This window comes from Dendrobates tinctorius, unplaced genomic scaffold (assembly GCF_039654945.1).
Source record: "Dendrobates tinctorius isolate UK_male_01 unplaced genomic scaffold, ASM3965494v1 ptg000302l, whole genome shotgun sequence".
NCBI classification, from domain to species: Eukaryota; Metazoa; Chordata; class Amphibia; order Anura; family Dendrobatidae; genus Dendrobates; species Dendrobates tinctorius.
In genome coordinates, this window is record NW_027361969.1 from 4,705,330 (window position 1) to 4,727,988 (window position 22,659).

Sequence of the window (22,659 nt, forward strand, 5' to 3'; positions counted from 1 at the left end):
TGACTTTCACCCCAAAAGGTGTCTTCCGGAAAAAAAGCCCAAATTAGTGTTGCAGAGGGAAAATTGCAAATCTACAAGCTAAGGCTGGTTTCACACTTGCGTTTTTTTGCGCAAAAAAACATGCTTTTTTTTCCCTATACTTTACATGGGTGCGCATACACGTGTTTGTACACGTATGCTTTTTTTGTAGTGTGCGCTCGGGCGCACAAAATGCATCCTGTTGCATTTTTTGTGCGTCCGACTTGTCCCAAAAAAACGCATGCGCACGCAATGTGCTTTTTTTCATCCAAACACCCATTATAGTCTATGGGTGCGCTGACGTTCGCATGGTAAAGCGCACGTCAGCGCAAAAAAAAAAGCATGCTTTTCTTAAAAAAACATGCTCAAAACTGCAAAAAAACGCACAAACACGCATGATGCATTTTTTATGTGCATTTGCACTGCGCACGGTGCGCAGCGCCAAAAAACACAAGTGTGAAAGTAGCCTTAGTGCCCAATACATTGTAGTGCCCAGCTTGTGCTTCTTGAGACTCACATTCTGTTAATTAGGCTCTCCTAAGTAATGTCAAACGTGGATGGTAAATGGGGTTTAGGAACACTGTGGAGCTCAGCAGGGAGTGGGCCATTTGCACTTGGGTGTCCATTATAATCCATGGCGGATAGCGGCGGATCCGTTGCTATTCGCTGTTTCGACACACAAAAAACGTTTCATGGTCCGTCCACTCAAGACAGCGGACGCAAAAATTATGACGGGTCCGTCAAAAAACGGATGCAACGGACCATCCGTCAAAATCCGCCGCAATGCAAGTCAATGGGAAAAAAAACGGATCCGTCAAAAAATATGGTGGATCCTTTTATTTAACGATGGATTCTGACTGACGTAAAAAAAACAGAAGTGTGAAACAGGCCTTAGCGACGCAAAAGCGATCCTGACAACGATACAACCTGTTAAGGATCGCTGGTCCATCGCTAAATGGTCGCTTGTAAGCTGCCAAACAGGCAGATCTCTTCATCAACGCAGCAATGTAACGGCGATCCGTATAACGACCTCGGCGGTCGTTGGTACCTTGTCACACAGCAGCTTTTCTGACGATTCCCGCCTGCGTCCCTGAGTTTCTGCCTTTCACCTAAGGGCTGATAAGGTAGTGTCACCCTCTATTTCTCTCTGAAACTCCTCTCTGTCCCAAGACTCTCCCAATGCAGTAGCAGCGAATGTATTGCTTACCACCTCTGATGCGGTTCGTGGTGGTTGCTCCCCGGTGAGGTCCGGATGACGTAGTGCTTGAAGGGCCTGTAGTCGGGTGACTGCTCCTACAAATTGGCACTGTAACTCCCCAATGTCGTTTCCAAGGAGAATATTTGCAGGAAGTCCTCCCATAATTCCAAACCAACACAGTTTTTCTCCACAACCATAATCCAAAACGCACAGAAGCTCGTTGCATATATTTGCGGGCACCCCCCGCCAAGACAATGGGTATTCCCAGACCCTGGTAAATTGCCTCGGGTCGAACCACACGGGGGTCAGCGACAGTCAGGAATGCCCCCTTGTCTCTAAATCCTGACACTTTATATCCATCAATTAAGACGTCCTGCACGTGGTGTTGCTGTTGCTCTGGGTAGGTAAAGGACAAAGGCCGGAGTCCGTACACTCCAGGAGGGATATCTATGGTGCCGTGGTCAGTGGTCCACTCTGGTTGGGGTGGTGGTAGCTCTTCCTCAGGTGGGATGGAGTGCACAAGATGCACTGGACGAGGTGGGGCTGCATGGGGCTCCCTCCAAATCCTTGAGGGACTGCCAGACTGCAAATGTCCAGGTTGCCCACACCCATAACATCTCCTCTCTGTGATACCCCAAGGTTGTGGTCGGAACTGTTGGGGGCCTAGGATTGTGAGGCGTGATTGTCATCGGCTTGCAACTAGGTGGAAGGGCAGATATGATCGGAGGGGGACCGGGCGCGGGAGCAGGCCGTGGTTCATTGTCCAGAAGCCTCCTCCATTGCGGCCGGATAGTAAGGGCTTCATCTGCCAGGGCTGCAGCTCTATCCATGGTACACGGCGTGCACTCCCAGACCCATTCTCGTACCTCTGCGGGGCACTTGGCAAGAAATTTTTCTATAAGGAACGCCTGTATAACATCTTCCACAGTAAAGTCGTTTTCTACTTCCAGCCATCTCCGACATGCCTGGGACATCTTATGTGCATACATCCTAAATGATCCCCCTGTGGTGCATGGGAGGTCTCGGAACTTGACCCTATACGAGTCTGGGGTGATAGCATGGTAATCCAGGATAGTCCGCTTTACAATGTTATAATCACGATTCCGCTGTGCGTCAAAGTTAGGTAAGCCTCCGCCATGCTATCGTTCAGGAGTCCCACTAACAAACGCATGCAGCTAGAGTGGGGAACCTCCATCACAGCACACTGCTGCTCAAAGTCCTTGAAGAACCCCTCCTCATCTTCGGAAGCCTCATCAAATGGCTTAAACTCTGTCCGGCTGATCCGTACAGGTTCCCGGATCGTTGGGGTTACACACTCCACATTGTGTTATTCCCTCTTTCAAGCTCCATTGCTTCTGGTCTCCGCTGTGCCCGGCGGGCAGCCTCCTCCTTGTACTCCTGAGAGACGCCTGGGCCCTGAACCGGCTGATGTTAATATTCTGTGAAGAAGCCAAAAGCCATAAAGGTTCCCAGATTCTTAACATCAGCTCACAACGGTTTGCTTAGCCTTTACAGGCTAGTTTACAGGCGGACCTCAGAAAAAAATTGACATAGGGTCTCCCTATAAGATCTAACCAGCAAAGATTAGGCAGACAGCTGTGGGCTGACATTAATAGCCTAGGAAAGGGCCATGGATATTGGCGCCCTCCCAGACTAAAAACATCAGCTCTCATCCACCCCAGAAAAGGCGCAGAAAAAATGCGCTTAGGCTCGCTCTTCCCACTTACCCTGTAGCGGGTCAAGTGGGGTTCATATTTGTGGGATTGATGTCACCTTTGCATTGTGAGGTGACATCAAGCCCACAAGTTAGTAATGGACAGGGGTCTATAAGACACCTATCCATTAGTAACCCCACAGTGCTAATGATATTGCATAAAAATACAGACACCGAGAATAGAGTCCTTTATTTGACATAATGACACAGACTCCGTTAATGAATCTAAAAGAAAGAATACTCACCAAACGCTTAATCTACTGAAGCCAATGTCTCCTACAACAAAAAATAAAATAAACCACAAAATTCCTCACCTGTCCACAGAGAAAATAATCCATAATTTCTCACGACGATCTTGATGACTTTGAGAGCAGTCACTAACGTGACTGCTCTCAAAGACAGCCGGTGATACACTGCGGGAGCGATTACCTCCTGTCAGTGTTTTACTGAGCTGCAGTGAGGGAGATCACCAGAGTTCATCAGCTCCATCGCTCTCACAGCACCATTGCTGCATGAGAACTTTCATCAGCTGATGAACACCAGTGACCTCTGTCACGGCAGCTCAGTGATACACTGACAGAAAGTAGTCGCACCCACACTATCGCGGGCAGCAGGGTTGAGAAGTCACATCTTCCGATGTGACTATTCTACACGTGAGATCACGTGGACTATGGCCATGAGGTGAGTATATGGTGGTTTATCATTTTTTATAGGAGACGAGGGCATCAGGGATTTGGTGTTAGGTGAGTATAATGTTTTCTTATTTAAAAAAGTATGTAACTATTTTACATGCAGTGTTTTTTGTTTTTTTTAAAGAGGAAGCACAGGTGCTGGCTGATGAGACTACTTCTCCCATCAGAGGCTCCTGCTATGGCCAGGGGTCACACTTGTGTGAAACTCGCACAAGTCTTGCGTCTCAAAACCCGGCACTGCAGCCGGAACCAGAAAGTGCGGCTGCATGTATTTCTATGCAGCTGAGCGCTCCGGTCCGAGTGCCAGCTGAAGTGCCGGAGATTGAGACGCGAGACTCGTGTGAGTTTCTCGCAAGTGTGATTCTGGCCTACACCTCCTGATGGGAGGAGTAGTCTCATCAGCCCACACCTGCTGACCTGCAGTAAGCTTTTTACCGCATGTCAAGTCATAGCTCCGGGGTCATGCTGACATGACCCCACAGCGCTCTGACCAATGGTCTTACCGGTGATAGAATTAACACCGATAAGAACCACTGAATCGGTGTTTCCCATGCCGTCACACAGATAACAGCATGGGAAACACCATAGGAAGCTGGTAAAATGCAAATAACTCAGCAAATTCGCAAACATTTATATACCTGCATTTTTGTTGCGGATTTGACTGACTCAACTAAGGTCAATGTGCGAAAAACAATACAAATCCTCACAAAGAATTGACATGTTGCAGAAAAAAAAAAACCGCACTGCAAATACTTAAAAGGAAAATTTACTGATCAAGTTCACAACACGTGAGGATTGAATTAGCTTGCATAAAGATTACATATCGTTTTTGGTCCATTTCCGTGCCCAAAACCCACAGCGAAAAACACCATGTGCACATAGCCTTACAAAGCTTTCTACTGAAAAACAATTTGCTAATTCTGTCTCAAAAGTCAGAGACATTTAGGTAAGTGCTCAGCATAAAGCACAGGATAAACCAGAAACTAGCTCCAGAAACAAAAAAAAAAAAAAAAAAAAATTTATATACCCCATAATACCAGTAAAAATTTCAACTCCTCCTGCAACAAGAAAGTGTGTACTTAAGTCCATTAGACTGGGTTCATACTGGGTTAATGCAGTCCGCTTAACGGATTGCGTTATAACACGATGTAACGTAATCCGTTAACGCTGCCATTCCCCTCCCATTATCTGGCGCATCGCTAACGCATGCCATAAACGGCATGCGCTAGCAATGTGCCGTCATTCTGTGACGGACCCTCAGACACGGGTTGTAGCATCCGAGGGTCCGTCACCGCTAGCGATCACGTTATGCTATAGCGTTATCGCAGTCAGTCAACGCTATGCGTTGAACACACTGCATTAACGCAGTGTGACCCCAGCCTTATCTCTCAGAATAAAAATTGGGGGTTTCCATTTCGCAGGGTTGTCAAAGGAGCTGGAGAAGAGACATGGTTTAAATGAAACCCAAGAAATCTGCACTTAATTATCCAAGTCGCTCAATCGCTAAAATAATCAGTGCAATCCCCAAAATAATCAGTGCAGATGTGCAATTTCCAAAATCCATTTACTTTTGTTTTTCTGCTGTTCTAGCACGTTAAAGGGTTTTGCAAAGTGAGAGCTGCAGGTGCACAGCCATCTCTCCATTTATAGCATTTGTCTCAAAAGATGTGATGGGAGGCCAAGGAGCACGGTTCTAAAAATGTACACTACTGCTCCAAATTTTGGGATCACCCAGACAATAGTGTTTTCCATGAAAACTCATACTTTTATTAATCAAATGAGTTGACAAATGAATTTAAAATCTAGTACAGACAATGACAAGGTTCTAAAAAAAAGATTTTTATTTGAAATAATTTTCTCCTTCAAACTTTGCTTTCGTTAAAGAATGCTCCCTTTGCAGCAATTACAGCATTGCAGACCTTTGGCATTCTAGCAGTTAATTTGCTGAAGAATCTGGAGAAATTTCGCCCCATGCTTCCAGAAGCCCCTCCCACAAGTTGGTATGGCTTGATGGGCACTTTTTGCGTACCATACGGTCAAGCTGCTCCCACAACAGCTCAATGGGGTCGAGATCTGGTGACTGCGCTGGCCACTCCATTACAGATAGAATACCAGCTGCCTGCTTCTTCCCTAAATAGTTTTTGCATAATTTGGAGGTGTGCTTTGGGTCATTGTTCTGTTGTAGGGTGAAATTAGCTCCAATCAAGGGCTTTCCACAGGGTATGACATGGCGTTGCAAAATGGAGTGATCGCCTTCCTTATTCAAAATCTTTACCTTGTACAAATCTCCCACTTTACAAGCACCAAAGCAACACCAGACCACCACATTACCTCCACCATGCTTGACAGATGGAGTTAGGCACTCTTTCAGCATCTTTTCAGTTATTCCGCGTCTCACAAATGTTCTTCTGTGTGATCCAAACATCTAAAACTTGGATTAGTCTGTCCATAACACTTTTTTCCAATCTTCCTCTGTCCAATGTCTGTGTTCTTTTGCACATATTAATCTATTCCTTTTATTTGCCTATCTCAGATATGGATTTTTCTTTGCCACTCTGATCTTAAGGCCAGCATCCTGGAGTCGCCGCTTCACTGTAGACGTTGACACTCGCATTTAATGAAGCTGCCAATTGAGGACCTCTGAGGAGTCAATTTCTCAAACTACAGACTCTAATGTACTTGTCTTGTTGCTCAGCTGTGCAGCGGGGCCTCCCACTTATCTTTCTACTCTGGTTAGAGCCCGTTTGTGCTTTCCTCTGAAGAGAGTAGTACACACCGTTGTAGGAAATCTTCAGTTTCTTGGCAATTTCTAGCATGGAATAGCCTTCATTTCTAAGAACAAGAATAGACTGTAGAGTTTCACATGAAAGTTCTTTTTTTCTGGCCATTTTGAGAGTTTAATGGAACCAACAAATGTAATGCTTCAGAATCTCAACTAGCTCAAATGAAGGTCAAGTTTACAGCTTCTGTAATCAGCCAAACTCTTCAGCTGTGCTAACTTACTTGCACTAGGGTTTTCAAGGGTATTCTAACCATCCATTAGCCTTCTTACACAGTTAGCAAATACAAAGTGCCATAAGAACACTGGAGGAGTGATGGTTGTTGGAAATGGGCCTCTATACACCTATGAACATATTGCATTACAAACCAGACGTTTGCAGCTAGAATAGTCATTTACCACATTAACAATGTATAGAGTGTATTTCTGAATCATTTAATGTTAACTTCATTGGAAAAATGGTTTTTCTTTAAAAAGTAAGGACATTTCTAAGTGACCCTAAACATTAACACGGTAGTGTAGGTCCTAGAAAAGGGACTCATTACACACTAACCTCTAAGAAAGGAACAAGCATTTAATGATTTGAAAATTATGTATGTACTTCTAAGCATCTAAACATTCCTAGATTAAAAAAAAAAAAATCAGGATCCACTAGTCACAACTCACCTGTAACGCACTCTGCCAACTCTCTTCCTTCTCGCCCCTCTCCCCTCCTGCGTAGTAGTCTTGCTAGGGCTGGCACTCCATCACAGTTTTTCACTGCCATTTTGTTCTCCTTTGCAGGACCATATGAAAGATTTTTGAGTGCACCACAGGCAGCAAGTCTTACAGGAGCCCGTTGATCCTCCAACAGACTTATAAGTGGTGGTATTCCTCGTAAACGGCATACCTGGAGAGAAAATTAGTGGATATTTAATCCATTAGTGACAGCTACTTTTCAACTTGCTGACCAGGCCAAATTTTAGAAAACTGACCACTGTCACTATGAGTTAATAACTATAGATAATTTTAACGGATCCCACTGATTCTGAGACTATTTTCTCGTGTCATATACTTCATGATTGTGGTAAAATTTGTTCGCTATGACTTGCATGTGTGAAAATATCACAATTTTTTAATTTTTTTTCACACATTCAATCTTCATATCCTTAAACTAAGTTAGTCATGGTGCACAAAATAATTAATATAACTCATGACTACTTTGCATTTGCATCATTTTTCAAATGTCATTTTATTTTGTTAGGATGTTAGTGGGTTTAAAACATAGCAGCAATTGCTCATTTTTTCAAGAAATTTTGTTTTAACCCTTCAAGTGTTACACAGGAATTAATGCAGAGTGGAATGAAAAAAAAAAAAACAAAAACATTTACATTTAAGATTTTAGTGACAGCGCCAATTTGGTACTTAATGACAAAGCAAATTTTTACATTTCTGACCACTGTCATCACTGATTGAGAATATTTTTTGTGACATTGTACTTCATATGTTAGTGGTAAAACTTCATCGATATAACTTGCATTTATTGAAGAAAAAGAAAGGAAATTTGGCAAAAATTTAGAAAATTTTGCAACTTAATTTTTGTACCCTTAAATCAGAGTAGTGTCACACAAAAGTTAATAACATTATCCACATATCAACTTTACATCAGAACAATTTTGAAAACAATTTTTTTTTTTTTTTAGTTACGACGTTTAAGTTGACCAGCGATTTCTCATCTCTCCAACAAAATTTACAAAAGCATTTGTTTTAGGGACCACCTCACATTTGAAGTGAGTTTCGGGGGGATAATATAATAGAAAATACCCAAAAGTTACACCAGTCTAAAAACTGCACCCCTCAAGGTGTACAAAACCACATTCAAGAAGTTTATTAACCCTTCAGGTGTTTCACGAGAACTAAAGCAATGTGAAAGGAAAAAAATGAACATTTTACTTTTTTCACAAAAAATTTACCTTGGAGTCAATTTTTTTTATATTTTCACAAGGGTAGTAGGCGAAAATGGACCACAAAAACGGTGGCACCCCCCCCCCCCCCCAATTCTAACCACAACCGTAAGCCCAACGCTAACTAATGGAAATACATTTTTTTTTTTTAAAATTATTTTTACCTAAGGGGTAGGGATGAGCGAGCATAATTGTGGGTATTCGGTACTCAGCGAGTACTTAAACCCCAGGGCAATTTTTTAATGGCAGCACTGCTGTCTTGTGTGGTGACTGGGGTGCGTAATCTCGCCTTAAACCTCAGGGCAATTTTTTGGTGCTGTTGCAGTGCTGTTTGTAAAACACAAAGCAGTACTAGGATGTAGTGTGACCTTCCACAAAGCACTAACTGCTCCTTGTTCCCCAATATCTGCATCTGAACATCTGCAACTATGGCAGAAAAATCCAAAATTCCTAAAAAGGCTGTTGTGAAGGGACAGGGAGGTGGACGTGGGATTGTTATTGGTGCCCAACAAGGCACAGAGTCTGAGAGACCGAAGAAGGTTGATGCATATAGGTTCCTGGCGAAATTTCCCGGTCTGGAAAATAAACAGGTCTGGAAGCCAGAAGAACAAGAGCAGATACTGTCTTGGCTGGCTGATAAGACCTCAATGAAATGTTCTACCAGCACCCAATCGTCCATGACAAAACAGTCTACTGTCCACACAGAGAATGCTGGGTCATCCTATTCTCAACTTGTTCCTAGTTCATCACCCCGTCAGGAGTCACAGGAAACATTTGACCCCAACCTTGGTCACTCCGAGGATAGGTTTGATCCATTTCCTTTCGTTGCCTCTGACCTCACATTGCGCGACATTGAAGAGGAACGTAAGGAGGTATAGTGTGTTGATTATTGCCAAATATTTGAAACCCCACGGCCAGAAGAAAGCCACTTTCATCCACGTGATATACTGGATGAAGAGGTGGAGGCTGATGGGGATGACACAGTTGCCATCTGTCCAGTCGCCAATATCAACAGGGAAGGAGGATGACATGGAGGTGGTCGATGATGAGACCACCAATCCGAATTGGAACGTTGGCACGCATAGCAGCACAGAGGAAGAAGGTGGATACGTAGCACCAACAAAGGCACCAAGGGCTACTGGTTTGAGCAGAGTGTGAAGTGTGTCAACTGTTGCCAAGAGAAATCCCTCTATGCCCCAAGTCAAGACAAGGGTGCATTCAGCCGCTGTCTGAAAATTTTTTTCCGATAGTCCTTCTGAACCAAATGTCATCTGTAACATCTGCCACACAAAGCTGAGCAGAGGCCAGGGCAAAGGCAACCAAAGCACCAACAGTATGCAGAAACACATGGCAGCCAAGCACCCCAGTCGGTGGGCTGAACAACAGGGTACCAAATCAGTGTCTGCGACTGCGGGTCAAACCACTGCCATGTCGCCTGTGATACGTCCTTTCCAATCTGCTGAGCAGGTAGCAGGTGATCATCATACCTCTTGCTCACAAGCTGCGGTTGCACAGACACAGGCCACAACAAGCTCATCCACTTGTTTGTCCCAGGAAAGCGTCCAATTGTCCGTGCCCCAGATGTATGAAAGGAGGCGTAAATACCAAGCCACGCACCCACAAGCACAAATACTGAACGCGCACATAGCCAAGTTGCTAGCCGTGGAGATGTTGCCGTTTAGGCTAGTGGGGACACAGTGCTTCCGTGATCTTTTGGCTGTGGCTGCCCCACGATACTCTGTTCCCAGCCGGCACTTTTTCCCGCTGTGCCGTCCCCGCGTTACACCAGCACGTCTTAAACAATCTAAAGCGTCGTCTCACCAACGGCGTAACCGGGAAGGTCCACCTTACTACAGACACGTGGACAAGTACTTGTGGCCAGGGACGATACATCTCTGTCACAGCACACTGGCTCAACCTGGTGGAAGGTGGGACAAAGTCTCAAACTGGTCCATCACATATCCTACCCACGCCACGAATAGTGGGCCCAACCTCAATCAGGGTTTACGCCTCATCATATACGTCCAGTCTCCCCTCTTCCTCCTCCACCTCGTCATCCTATGCTGAATTACCCTCCACATCATTCCCAAGTTGGAAGCTGTGCAGCAGCGCCTCGTTTAAGCGGCAACACGCTCTGCTGAAGCTGATCTGCTTAGGTGAAACACCACACACTGCAGCAGAGCTGTGGCAAGGACTAAAAACAGACCGATCAGTGGCTCTCACCACTGCAACTACAACCTGGTCTGGATGTCTGCGACAATGGGCGTAACCTGGTGGTGGCTTTAAAGCTCGGGAAGCTGTTACACGTGCCATGCATGGCTCAAGTGCTGAACCTAGTGGTGCAGAAATTTATAAAAAAACATACCCTGACTTGCCATACCTACTTGAGGTGTGTCGTATTTGCGCCCATTTCTGCCATTCCTCAACCACTGTTGCCGGTCTTGCAGCGCTTCAAAAGCAGTTTAATTTGCCAAACCACAGACTCATTTGCGACCTGCCAACACGGTGGAACTCAACATATCATATGTTGGCAAGGGTAAGTGAGCAGCAGAGGGCACTTGCTGAATACCAGCTTAAACATGCCCATCACACTGAGACTCAGCCAAGACAACTGTCGAATGGGTGTGGATCGCTGATATTTGTGAGGTGCTTGATGACTGAGTACTGCACCAAGCTTGTGAGCGGTGATCAGGCTATTATCAGCGTAACCATCCCTATGCTATGTCAGCTGGAAAAAAAAACAAAAAAAAACAATCGCTGCAGAATCAAAAAATGGAATCTTTGCGTGCCCAGCAGCTGGGTATGGAGCAAGATTTCACAATGGGTGATCCTACCCAGCCTATATCATCAGGTAACATTGGAGGATGAAGATGATGATGAAAAGGAGGAGAGAGAGAACTTCTTTTTCAGTGGTACCGAGGGGACACCTCATGCTACAGAGGGGAATCCCAACCCCAGCTTCGCGTCTGTCCAGCATGGGTGGGCTGGAGAAGAGGAGGTGGAGGAGGAGAGTCAGTGTGGAGAGGGGATGAGTATTGTTTGCCTCTTTGCAGCTTGGCACACTTCATATCTGACTGTCTGTGCCAAGACCCTCACGTAATCCACAGTTTCAATAGCAACCTATACTGGTTGGCCACCTTTCTAGACCCACGGTACAAGGACAAATTTCCTTTGCTACTGTTGCAGTCACCAAGGGGTTTCACAATGGAATCCTTTAAGGCCGTTGTCGATCATTTGATGGCAACAGCACCCTCAGACACCACTGCTAGCAGAGGTACCAGCTCTGTGCAACAGCATGCCTTAATGGGGAGAGATACGACAAGCAGGTCCAAAAGAGGTGGTGGTAAAATGTCCACAAACTGGGCCATCTTCAATAAACCGGCTCATCACCAAGGACTAGCTGGAACAGTAGCAATGTCAAGGAGGGAGAAGTTGAACAAGATGGTCAACGACTTAAGGCCCTTTTACATTTAGCGATCCAACGCAGTCAGGATTGCTGGTGCATCGCTAAATGATCGCTAGTGAGCTTCCACACAGGAAGATATCACAGAGATGCAGCAGCGACACAGCGCACGATACTCACCTTTCACACACAGCGATCCTGACGTCCTCCCGCCCACGTCCAGCGTCGCTCGTCTCCACACAGCAGGAAGCGGACGACGAGAAATGGAGTCGGGCGATGAGCGACAGCCAGCGGGGGAGCCGGTCGGAGGTATCACACATAGCGATATTGCTAGCGATATCGCTATGTGTAAAACCCCCTTAAGTGACCATACCTGCGTCCTTCCTGACGCTTCTGTACCATTTAATTACTGGGTATCCAAGCTGCATAGTTGGCCAGACCTCTCCTTACTTGCCTTGGAGGTGCTGGCCTGCCCTGCTGCTAGTGTGATGTCAGAGCGTGTTTTCACTGCTGCTGGGGCAATCATCACACATACACGTACACGGTTGACTTCAGAGAATGCAGACAGGCTGACTGATAAAATTTAACAAGGACTGGATTTCGCACCAGTATTTAAGCCATCCAGATGAAAGTATCCAAACCTAAAGACACCCAAAATGTTATTTTTTTTTTTAAATTTGTGATCACGTCCATCCCTTCCCATACAAGCCCCTTTTCTTCTTACACGTTTTCAAATCCGGCTTCTGCCTCATGGTCAATAACAAGAAGCTAAAAACAATGTTACGTTAATTAATATTTCCCATCGGAGGCACTTGTAATGAGAGTGAGACCCTTTCTTCATCAACCGTGGTACCATGCCCCTTGGGCTAATTTTTGGAGACACTATGGCAATGCCTGGACACTGGGCACTGCAACTTCTATGCTAGTAGTCCTAGCTTTGTCATAATTGTCTGGCCCTTCACACCTGCCTTGCTTCCTTCATCACCTATGATACAACCCCTTGGGCTAATATTTGGAGACACTATGGCTATGCCTGGAAACTGGGCACTGGAACTACCGTGCTAGTAGTCTACTTTCATAATTGTCTGGCTCTTGAGACCTCCTTCCTGCGTCAACCAAGATACAGCCCCTAGTGTTATGAATGGGTCACCGAGGAGAAAAAAAAGCAACACACGCTACGTCTCAGAAAACCAGAGAGGTTGGTAACTATGCAGATTGAAGATCCCTGATCTTAACACACAACTAGCAGTAGTCGTGAAGCGTGCCTACGATGGTCCTGGACGCCTCGTCACAACCGGAGAGCTAAATAAGCCTAAAGTAAGAAGAGGAAAACTAACTTCCCCAGAGCAGACCCCAAAGGAAAGAAAGACAGTCCCCCACATGTATTGACGGTGAAGCAAGATTTAATGACAAACAAAGGCAGAAAAATAGGCTGAGCAAACGATGGGGCCAAACTAACTTGAAAGGACAGGAAAGGAAAGAAACTGTCTGCAATCTGCCAAAAAACCCTACCCAAAATAATGTCCAACACTTCTGATAACAAAATTAACCCTGAAGTCACTAGACTTCTCCCACTATATCAGCACTGATATATTCTGAGAGAGCAAAAAAGAGGCCAATCTAATAAAGGACAAAAAGGCAAATTGGCAAATACAGATAAAAAGAGTGGAAATTCAGCACAGCCCAGCCGGGCTGGCTGACCACACAAAAACTGAGCTGACCAACAAGAGCAAGTGTGAACATTAGCAAAAACAAACTTAACTTGAGAAGACTGGAGCACAGCTGAAGTCCAAGACCTGAGAAGCAGACTGAATCACCAGGATAGGGCGTCAGCTGTCTTATATCCAGTCTGATACTCCAGAGATCCAATCATTATCCTCCTCGTCAGGTGGAAGACCATTACCAATTAAACCAACCTCACTACCTCCTGTCACCAGCAGAGGGAGAAAGGAAGGAGAACTCCCAGCTGGTGGAGCAGAAAATGAGCTCATAACACCCTAGGGCTATTGTTTTGAAGACACCGTCTATGCCTACACATTGGGCAGTGGCACAAGGACAGTAGTCCAAGCTTTATTACTGTGAATCCCTTGTGATGATGATGGGTGGCTTGTCCTGCGTTAACCATCACACAGCCCCCTAGGGCAGATCGCTCCCCTTACACCACTTAGGCTAGTTTCACACTAGCGTTTTACTGACCTGCGTCGGTCTGCGCACGGCTGCCGCTAAGCTCCGTCCCCGGCCGCGCCTCCTCCCGGCCGCATGACGCTGCATGCGACCTGCGTACCCTATCTTTAGCATTGGGTACGCAGGCATGCGTTTGCCAGCGCATGTGTCCTTTTGACGGTGCGCTGAGCGCACCGAAAAGCAACACGGTCTTGGCACAGAGAGCCTTACACACTTAGCTGTCAGAAGATCGCCTCCATCATCACTCGCTCTTACGGCACTTCTGATATATCACTGGCACTGCATAAGTGGCGTACGAGTCCCGCTCTGCTGGCAAAAAGTACAGGACTTCAAATAGTGTTTGTACATTCTAGTGAAGCAGTGGTGTATAACCACTCGTGCAGCCCCTGACCAGGTACCCCCATGTTATAAACATTTGTTTACAGCATTTTTTTTTTTTTTTTTTTTAAACATTTACACATTTTTTAGCCTTTTCCTCAGCCCCCAGACCGCTTTGTAGGGTCCAGCAGACAATTACTCGCATTTTCCATTGACTATCAATGAACCCGCTAATCGTACCAATACCCGAGTATTAAGGTATTCTCGGTACGAGTATAGATAGTCCGAATACTTCAGTACTCGCTCATCCCTACTAAGAGGGTGATAAAAATTAAAAAAAAAAAAAAAAAAAAGTGTAAATCAAACCCCCTTTTATTTTGATCACTGACAGGGTCTATCACAGTGACCAAAATGAACCAATAGGAAAAATTTCCTATTGTTGCCGGCCCATCTCGGTGGGCGCATTGCGCATGCACCCGCCACTTTCTTCCAGGAAGAAGATGCCAGCAGCAGGGGGACTTCATGGGGGGGGTTTGGGGGAATTGCAGGGACAACGGAAGTACCAGGGGGAAATCGGGGGACCCCATTTTTCTCTCCTCTGATGTGCTCGCATGATGGGAAATCAGACTTTCTTTTGCGGTCACCGTTATTCCGTGGACAATGGTTATCGCAACACCGGGGTCAGTAAAAACCAAACCGAATCAAGTTCTCAGCTACCCCTGGTAGCAGAGACCCCGAAGAAATTCCGACTCTGGGGGGGCGCTATACACTTATTTCTCAGCCACCTTAAAAAGCGGCGATGAGGCATAAGTACCCATAAATGCCACCATTAAGGGGCGTATCAGTGGTCGTTAAGGGGTTAACCTTTAAAATGATAATTCAGCTCCAATTTTTTCACTTTTGCATGAGGCAACACAAAAAAGTGGACCCCACAGTTTGTTGCTCACTTTCTTACAAGTGCAGTGACACCCGACAGGTAGTCAAAAAGTTCTGATTTTACAGACAGCAGGGCTCGGAACTGAAGGAGCAATATTTGAATTTTGAAGCATAAATTTGGCTAAAAGATTACTGGCACCGTGTGACATTTGCAGAGCCCCTAATATGCATAAACAGCAGAAATCCCCGACAAGTGATCCCAATTTTGCTAAGTACACACAAAAATGTTATCCAGGGACAATCACTACACAGAATTTGATAACATATCATATTGAATATGTTGTGTATAATCGGAATTTCTTTGTAACTTCAAAAAAAACAAACAGAAAAAAAACACAACATTAACCGTATGGCTAACCCCAAGGTTAAGACCAATTCCAACCGTAACCCCATGACCACTCGTTAAGTTTGGGGTTGGCCTTGGTGTAAGTCTTTGGCTTATGCTTAAGACCAACCCCAAATCCAACCACACCCGGAACCATAGGCCCAAGACCAACTTTAAAACCAAGCCCAGCCTCAACCTCAAACCTAACTCTAAGCCAAACCTTAACCGTTAACCCAAGCCTAACCCAAAGCACAAGGCTAAACCCAAGGCCAGACCTAACCCAAAGTCCAACTCTAACTATAACACCAACCTCAACCCTAACCCTAACAATTAGCCGAGCCCAACACCAATTCAAGCTCAACTCTTAGCAAAGAATAGAAATTTAAAATTATAAGAACTTAATCTGCCTAGGGGGTGCACAGCAAGGCACAGCCCAAGTGCTGTCCTATTTACTAATCATTGGGCTTTTCGTCACTGTGACAGACCCCATCACAGTGATGAAAAGTCAGCAACCAATAGAAAAAGTTCCTGCGGTTCCCTGGTGCAGGCAAATTTCTGTGGGCGCAGCTTATGGGCTACACTGACATGTTAAATCATGGCAGAGGAGAGCGTAAGGATTTTTATAACCGATTTTTATTTATTTTTTTACACACACGATTGGGACCTCCTAATTATGTATCTCTACAGTCTAAAGGGGGTTTTACACATAGCGATATCGCTATAACGTCACCGATTTTGTGACGTTATAGCGATATCACTAGCGATATCGCTATGTGTGATACTTACCTCCGACCGCCTCCCCCGCTGTCCATCGCTGATCGCACGAGATCGTCCGGCTCCATTTCTCGTCGGGCGCTTCTTGCTGGGCTTCCTGTGGCACCGACGAGCGACATGTGGAGGCGGGCGGGAGGACGTCAGGATCGCAGCGTCTGAAAGGTAAGTATCGTCCGCTGTATCGCTGCTGCATCGCTGTGAGATCTGCCTGTGTGGCAGCTCACTAGCGATCATTTAGCGATGCACCAGCGATCCTGACGGGGTCGTATCTTGGTCGGGATCACTGGTGCATCGCTAAATGTAAAAGGGCCTTTAGTAAAAGAGAGCCCAGGGATTTTCGGACTCTGGAGGGTGCCATTACCCATTTCCTGATCGCCGTAGAACGGCAATGAGGGAATAAGGCCCCTTAGCAGCTATCCTTTTAATGGGCATGGGCGCCTTTTAATGGATAAAACAATCATACTTCTAGATTTCGTGTCCTTAAGGGGGTTTTACACATAGCGATATCGCTATAACGTCAACGATTTTGTGACGTTATAGCGATATTGCTAGCTATATCGCTATGTGTGATACTTACCTCCGACCGGCTCCCCCGCTGGTTATCGCTGATCACTCGAGAATGTCCGGCTCCATTTCTCGTTGGGCGCTTCCTGCTGTGACGACGAGCGACGCGTGGAGGCGGGCGGGCGGATGTCAGGATCGCTGTGTGAGAAAGGTAAGTATCGTCTGCTGTGTCGCTGCTGCATCGCTGTGAGATCTTTCTGTGTGAAAGCTCACTAGCGATGCACCAGCGATCCTGACCGGGTCGGATCGCTGGTGCATCGCTAAATGTAAGGGGCCTTTAGGCTGACAGTTCACGGTCTTGATTTTATTGCCTGGTGTCTAATGTGACACAGACAGGGAACCATCAATTAAGATAAAAAGGCTATTAATAGGCTAGGAAAAAAACCTCAGCACGCAAAGACTCGGGAACTGCTCCGTCACTCCCATGGCCATGTTCATATGAATTAAAACAAAGATAGTTCTGGAATGCGGCAACCGATAGAATATATTAATGGTGTGGTGTGTATGGATGTACAACGACCTGCATGCCCATATATGCAGTTTGTTTTACTTACAGATTCCCTTTAAGCACTACTCAACAGATGAGACTTTCAAGGAGCCTGTCAGCACAATGACCATTTCAACCAAGTAAATATGCTTGGTGTATTGACATGGCCAAACAGTTAAGTAAATCATCCCATCTACTTCTTACTTGACAGCCCTGGCTGTACAGAAGACAGAAAGTGCATCTTCCCACCTCCATGCTTTCTTGTTTGGCCACGTGAAGGAGTCCACTGAGTGCCTATTATTTAAGTTATTTTGCCTTGACACTCCTTTCATCCAACGTTCTTGGAAATAATCAAAATCAACACTGAAAAAAGCCTGTTTGTTAGCTGATAACATCTTTCATGCATGCCTAAAAATCATTCTTGGCTTGTGTTGGGCTGTGGATGCGGACAACATGCAATGGTGACTGAACAATCAAAAACAAATGTTTGCCCTCATGCAGGTTGCACTGCCCATATAGAAAGGCTTTAACCCCTTCACCCTGTTATCACCTTCCTGACCAGCCAAGTTTTCTCAATTCCGCCCACTGTCACTTTAACCCCTTAACGCCGCAGCTTATTTTCATTTTTGTATTTCCGTTTTTTCCATAAAAATATAGCCGTGTGAGGGCTTGTTTTTTGTGCGACAAGTTGTGCTTTTGAACGACACCATTGATTTTACCATATAATGTACTGGAAAATCGGGGAAAAAAAATTCCAGTGCAGCGGAAAAAAAAAAAAAAAAAAAGCACATGTCCACAATTTTTTTTCCCATGTTCACCAAAAAAATTGCATCATTTTCCAAGACCTGTAGCGTCTCCATTTTTCGTGATCTGTGGCTGGGTGAGGGATTATTTTTTGCATGACTAGCTGACATTTTTATTGATACCATTTGTGGGGGTAGATACGATGTTTTGATCACCAGTTATTGCATTTTAACCCCTTCACCCCGGAGCCTGTTTGCACCTTAATAACCAGGCCAATTTTTACAATTCTGACCACTGTCACTTTATGAGGTAATAACTCTGGAACACTTCAACTGCTCCCGGTGATTCCGACGTTGTTTTCTCATGACCGCAACCTCCGATCCTCACAAGATCTCCTTCTCTACTCCCCTCTTATCTCCTCTTCCCACAATCGCATACAAGATTTCTCTCGCGCATCACCCCTACTCTGGAACTCTCTACCACAACATATCAGACTCTCACCTACCATCGAAACCTTCAAAAAGAGCCTGAAGACCCACCTCTTCCGACAAGCCTATAACCTGCAGTAACCACCGATCGACCAAACCGCTGCACGACCAGCTCTACCCTCGCCTACTGTATTATCACCCATCCCTTGAAGATTGTGAGCCCTCGCGGGCAGGGTCCTCTCTCCTCCTGTACCAGTTATGACTTGTATTGTTTAAGATTATTGTACTTGTTTTTATGTATACCCCCCCTCACATGTAAAGCGCCATGGAATAAATGGCGCTATAACAATAAATAATAATAATAATAATAATAATAATAATGACATATTGTACTTAATGCTAGTGGTAACATTTCTTTGATATAACTTGCGTTTGTTAAAAAAACAGAAATTTGGCTAAAATGTCACAATTTTCAAACTTAATTTGTATGCTCTTAAATCAGAAAGTCATATCGCACAAAGTAGTTAATAACTAACATTTCCCACATGTCTACTTTACATCAGCACAATTTTGGAAACCATTATTTTTTTGTTCGAAAATGATAAGGGTTAAAAGTTGACCAGCGATTTCTCATTTTTACAACAAAATTTACAAAACCATTTTTTTAGGCACCACCTCACATTTGAAGTGACTTTGAAGTGCTTATATACCCAGAAAATACCCAAAAATGACACCATTTTAAAAACTGCACCCCTCAAGGTACTAAAAACCACATTTAAGAGGTTTATTAACCCTTTAGGTGCTTCACAGGAATTTTTGGAATGTGGAAGAAAAAAACCAAACATTTACTTCTCTTTCACAAAAAATTTCCTCTAGACCTACGGTAATTTTTTTTTTTTTTTTTTTTTTTTTTTTTAACTTTTGCAAGGGTAACAGGAGAAACCAGACCATGTATTTTGTTGTGCAATTTCTCTTGGGCATGCCGATACCCCATATGTGGGGGAAATCTTATCTTTGGGTGCAGGACAGGGCTCGGAAGGGAAGGAGCGCCATTTCACTTTCTGAATGTAAAATATGTTGGAATAATTAGCGGTTGCCATTTCGCATTTTTCCCACAAAAATCTTTTTTAGTTACAAATTTTGTATTTTCACTAGGGCAAAGAGAGAAAATGGAACCCAAAAGTTTGTCGTGCAATTTCTCCCGAGTTCACCAATACCCCAATTGTGGTCGAAAACTACTTCTGAGGCACAGTGCAAAGCTCAGAAAGGAAGTAGCGCCAGATTACAGTGCATATTTTGCTGCACTTGCTTGAGGGTGCCATGTCACATTGGCAAGAGCCCCTGAGGTGCCACAAAAGCAGAACCCCCCCATAAGTGACCCTATTTTACCAATTAAACTTCTCAATGAATTCATCTAGGGGTGCAGTGATTCTATTGACACCACAGGTGGGTCACAGACTTTTATACCATTGGGCAGTGAAGAAAAAATAATTTACATTTTTACCACCAAGATTGTGTGTTAGCCCCAAGTTATATATTTTCACACTGGGAAATTGGTAAAAATGGCACCAAAATTTGTCCCACAATTTCTGCTGAATGCTGAAATCTCCCATGTGGCTATACAGTACTGCTTAACCACATGGCGAGACTCGGGAGGAACGAAGTGCTATTTGCCTCCCTGGAGTGCAGAATTTCCTAGAATAGTTTGCGGATTGCATATACAGAACTCTTAAGTGCTAAAAGAGCAGAGTATAGTACTATTAACAGCTGACACACCTGAGTGGGGACTTGCTTTTTCTATGGATTCAGATGAAGCTTTGATTGGGAACATTTTCATAACGTTTTGGATCACATTTCTCCAGTGCTCTACTCTGAGCACTTACTTTGGGGTTTCCATCTAAATTTCCAAGTGGCGTGATTCAGATGGAACCCCCGAGGGATCCATTAACTATAACGCGGCAGAAGAGTTACAGTATATACTCGTGTACAAGCCGACCCGTGTATAAGCCTAGGGTGGAAAATGCAGCAGCTACTGGTAAATTTCAAAAATAAAAATAGATACCAATAAAAGTAAAATTAATTGAGACATCAGTAGGTTAAATGTTTTTGAATATCCATATTGAATCAGGAGCCCCATATAATGCTGCCCCATAGACTAAAATGCCCCCATATGCTGCCCCATAGACTAATATGCCCTCATATGCTGCCCCATAGACTTATATGCCCCCATATGCTGCCCCATAGACTAATATGCCCCCATATGCTGCCCCATAGACTAACATGCCCCCATATGCTGCCCCATAGACTAACATGCCCCCATATGCTGCCCCATAGACTAACATGCCCCCATATACTGCCCCATAGACTAACATGCCCCCATATGCTGCTGCAAAAAAAAAAAAAAAAGCCACACTCCCCTCTCCTGCTCAGGACCCGGCACCTGTGATATTTACCTGTCCGGGGTCCATCGCTGTCCACCACTGTCTGCGCATCCTCTGTCAGTGACTGGTCAGCCAGCAGAGGGCGCGGCGCGCACTAACCATGTCACCGCGCCCCCTGCTGGCTAAACATCACGGACACAGGAAGCAGCAGACGGCGGTGAGCATCGTGGGAACAAGGACAGGTGAATATCGCTATACTCACCCCTCCTGGAACGTCTCTGCAGCCTCGCTTCTCCACTGTCTCCCTTCCTGCCTTCAGCGGTCACGTGATACTGCTCATTACCACTCATGAATATGCGCATATTTAATGAGCTTTAATAAGTTTAATGAGCGGTACCACGTGACCGCTGAAGGGAGACCGTGGAGAAGCGAGGGGGCTGCAGAGTGCCAAGACGGGTGAGTATGATCTATGACACCCCCCCCCTCCCCCCCAGGTATATGACTCGTGTATAAGCCGAGAGGGGGACTTTCAGCCCCAAAAAATGGGCTGAAAATCTCGGCTTATACACGAGTACATACGGTACTTTGGACTCAGTCTGGCCTCTGCTCAGTGATATCCTTTTCAGAAGTGCACAAAACTGTTGTCGACCGCACTTTTATGCACACCAAAAAAATTGAACACCGCCGGATCACAGGTTCTATGGCATCCACAGTGCTTCCATCGGCACGCATTTCAGAGATTTACACGAAAATTCTGGTGTAAGCGCTCAACGCAGGATAAATTTGAGCTGAGCCTTACTGCGATCTTTGGGAGGCAGGACAAAATCAACAGCAGGTGAAGAATTTAAATTTCTTTGCTGTTCGAGAGGTATAAGTGATTAGGCGACTTTATTCCTTGGGTCGGTGTGATTACAGTAATACCAGATTTAAATTGGGCTTTTTGGTTTGGCTGCTGTCACATACTAAAATACGCTTTTTTGTTACAAAAACTAGTTTTTGTATCACCATATTTAAATTTTTCTATATTTTGGCAGACAGTCATGTGAGTTTTTTGCGGGAAGAGTTTATGTTTTCATTGGTACCATTTTCGGGCATATGACATTTAGTGAACACTTTCTATTCAGATTATTGGGACGCAGAATTAAAAAAAGAAAAGAAAAAAAAAAAAATCAGCAATTCAGGATCTATTTTATATATTTATTTTTGAGAGACAAGATGACGTTTTCAGTGGTACCATTTATATTTACATTCGTCTTTTTGATCACGTTTTATTGCACTTTTTGTTCAGCGGTATGATAAAGCATTGCTTGTCGTCTCTTTTTTACGGTTTTCACTAGTGGGACAGTCTCATAGGTATGGTAACTCTGGACACAGCGATCCCAAATGTGTACTTTTGCTTTTTTTTTTTTTCATTACATAAACGTATTTAATGGAATGTTTTTTTCGTTCGAGATAGAGCGAGAGAGCGCGCGAGAGCGAGAGAGCGCGCGAGAGCGAGAGAGCGCGCGAGAGCGAGAGAGCGCGCTAGAGCGAGAGAGCGCGCGAGAGCGAGAGAGCGCGCGAGAGAGAGCGAGAGAGCGCGCGAGAGAGAGCGAGAGAGCGCGCGAGAGAGAGCGAGAGAGCGCGCGAGAGAGAATGAGAATGTTTTCTGGGTTAAATTTGCGGCTAACTTCATTCCTCCGGGCATGCGGATCCTGCAGCACAAAAACCGTTGCATGGTCCGTCCGGGCATCTCGGCGGACGCAAAAAAATTGACGGATCCGCAAAAACA

At 44.9% G+C, this 22,659-nt stretch overlaps 1 protein-coding gene across 3 annotated transcripts in view; it reads right to left on the minus strand.

The window, feature by feature from the left end:
* Positions 1-22,659, minus strand: part of LOC141073470 (catenin delta-1-like) — a 152,705-nt gene that overhangs the window by 120,998 nt on the left and 9,048 nt on the right. For all 3 annotated transcript variants that reach the window (XM_073560704.1, XM_073560703.1, XM_073560705.1), the window contains exon 6: positions 7,068-7,290. In XM_073560704.1, the coding sequence (XP_073416805.1) occupies positions 7,068-7,290 (223 nt within the window). The remainder of the gene's footprint in view (positions 1-7,067; positions 7,291-22,659) is intronic.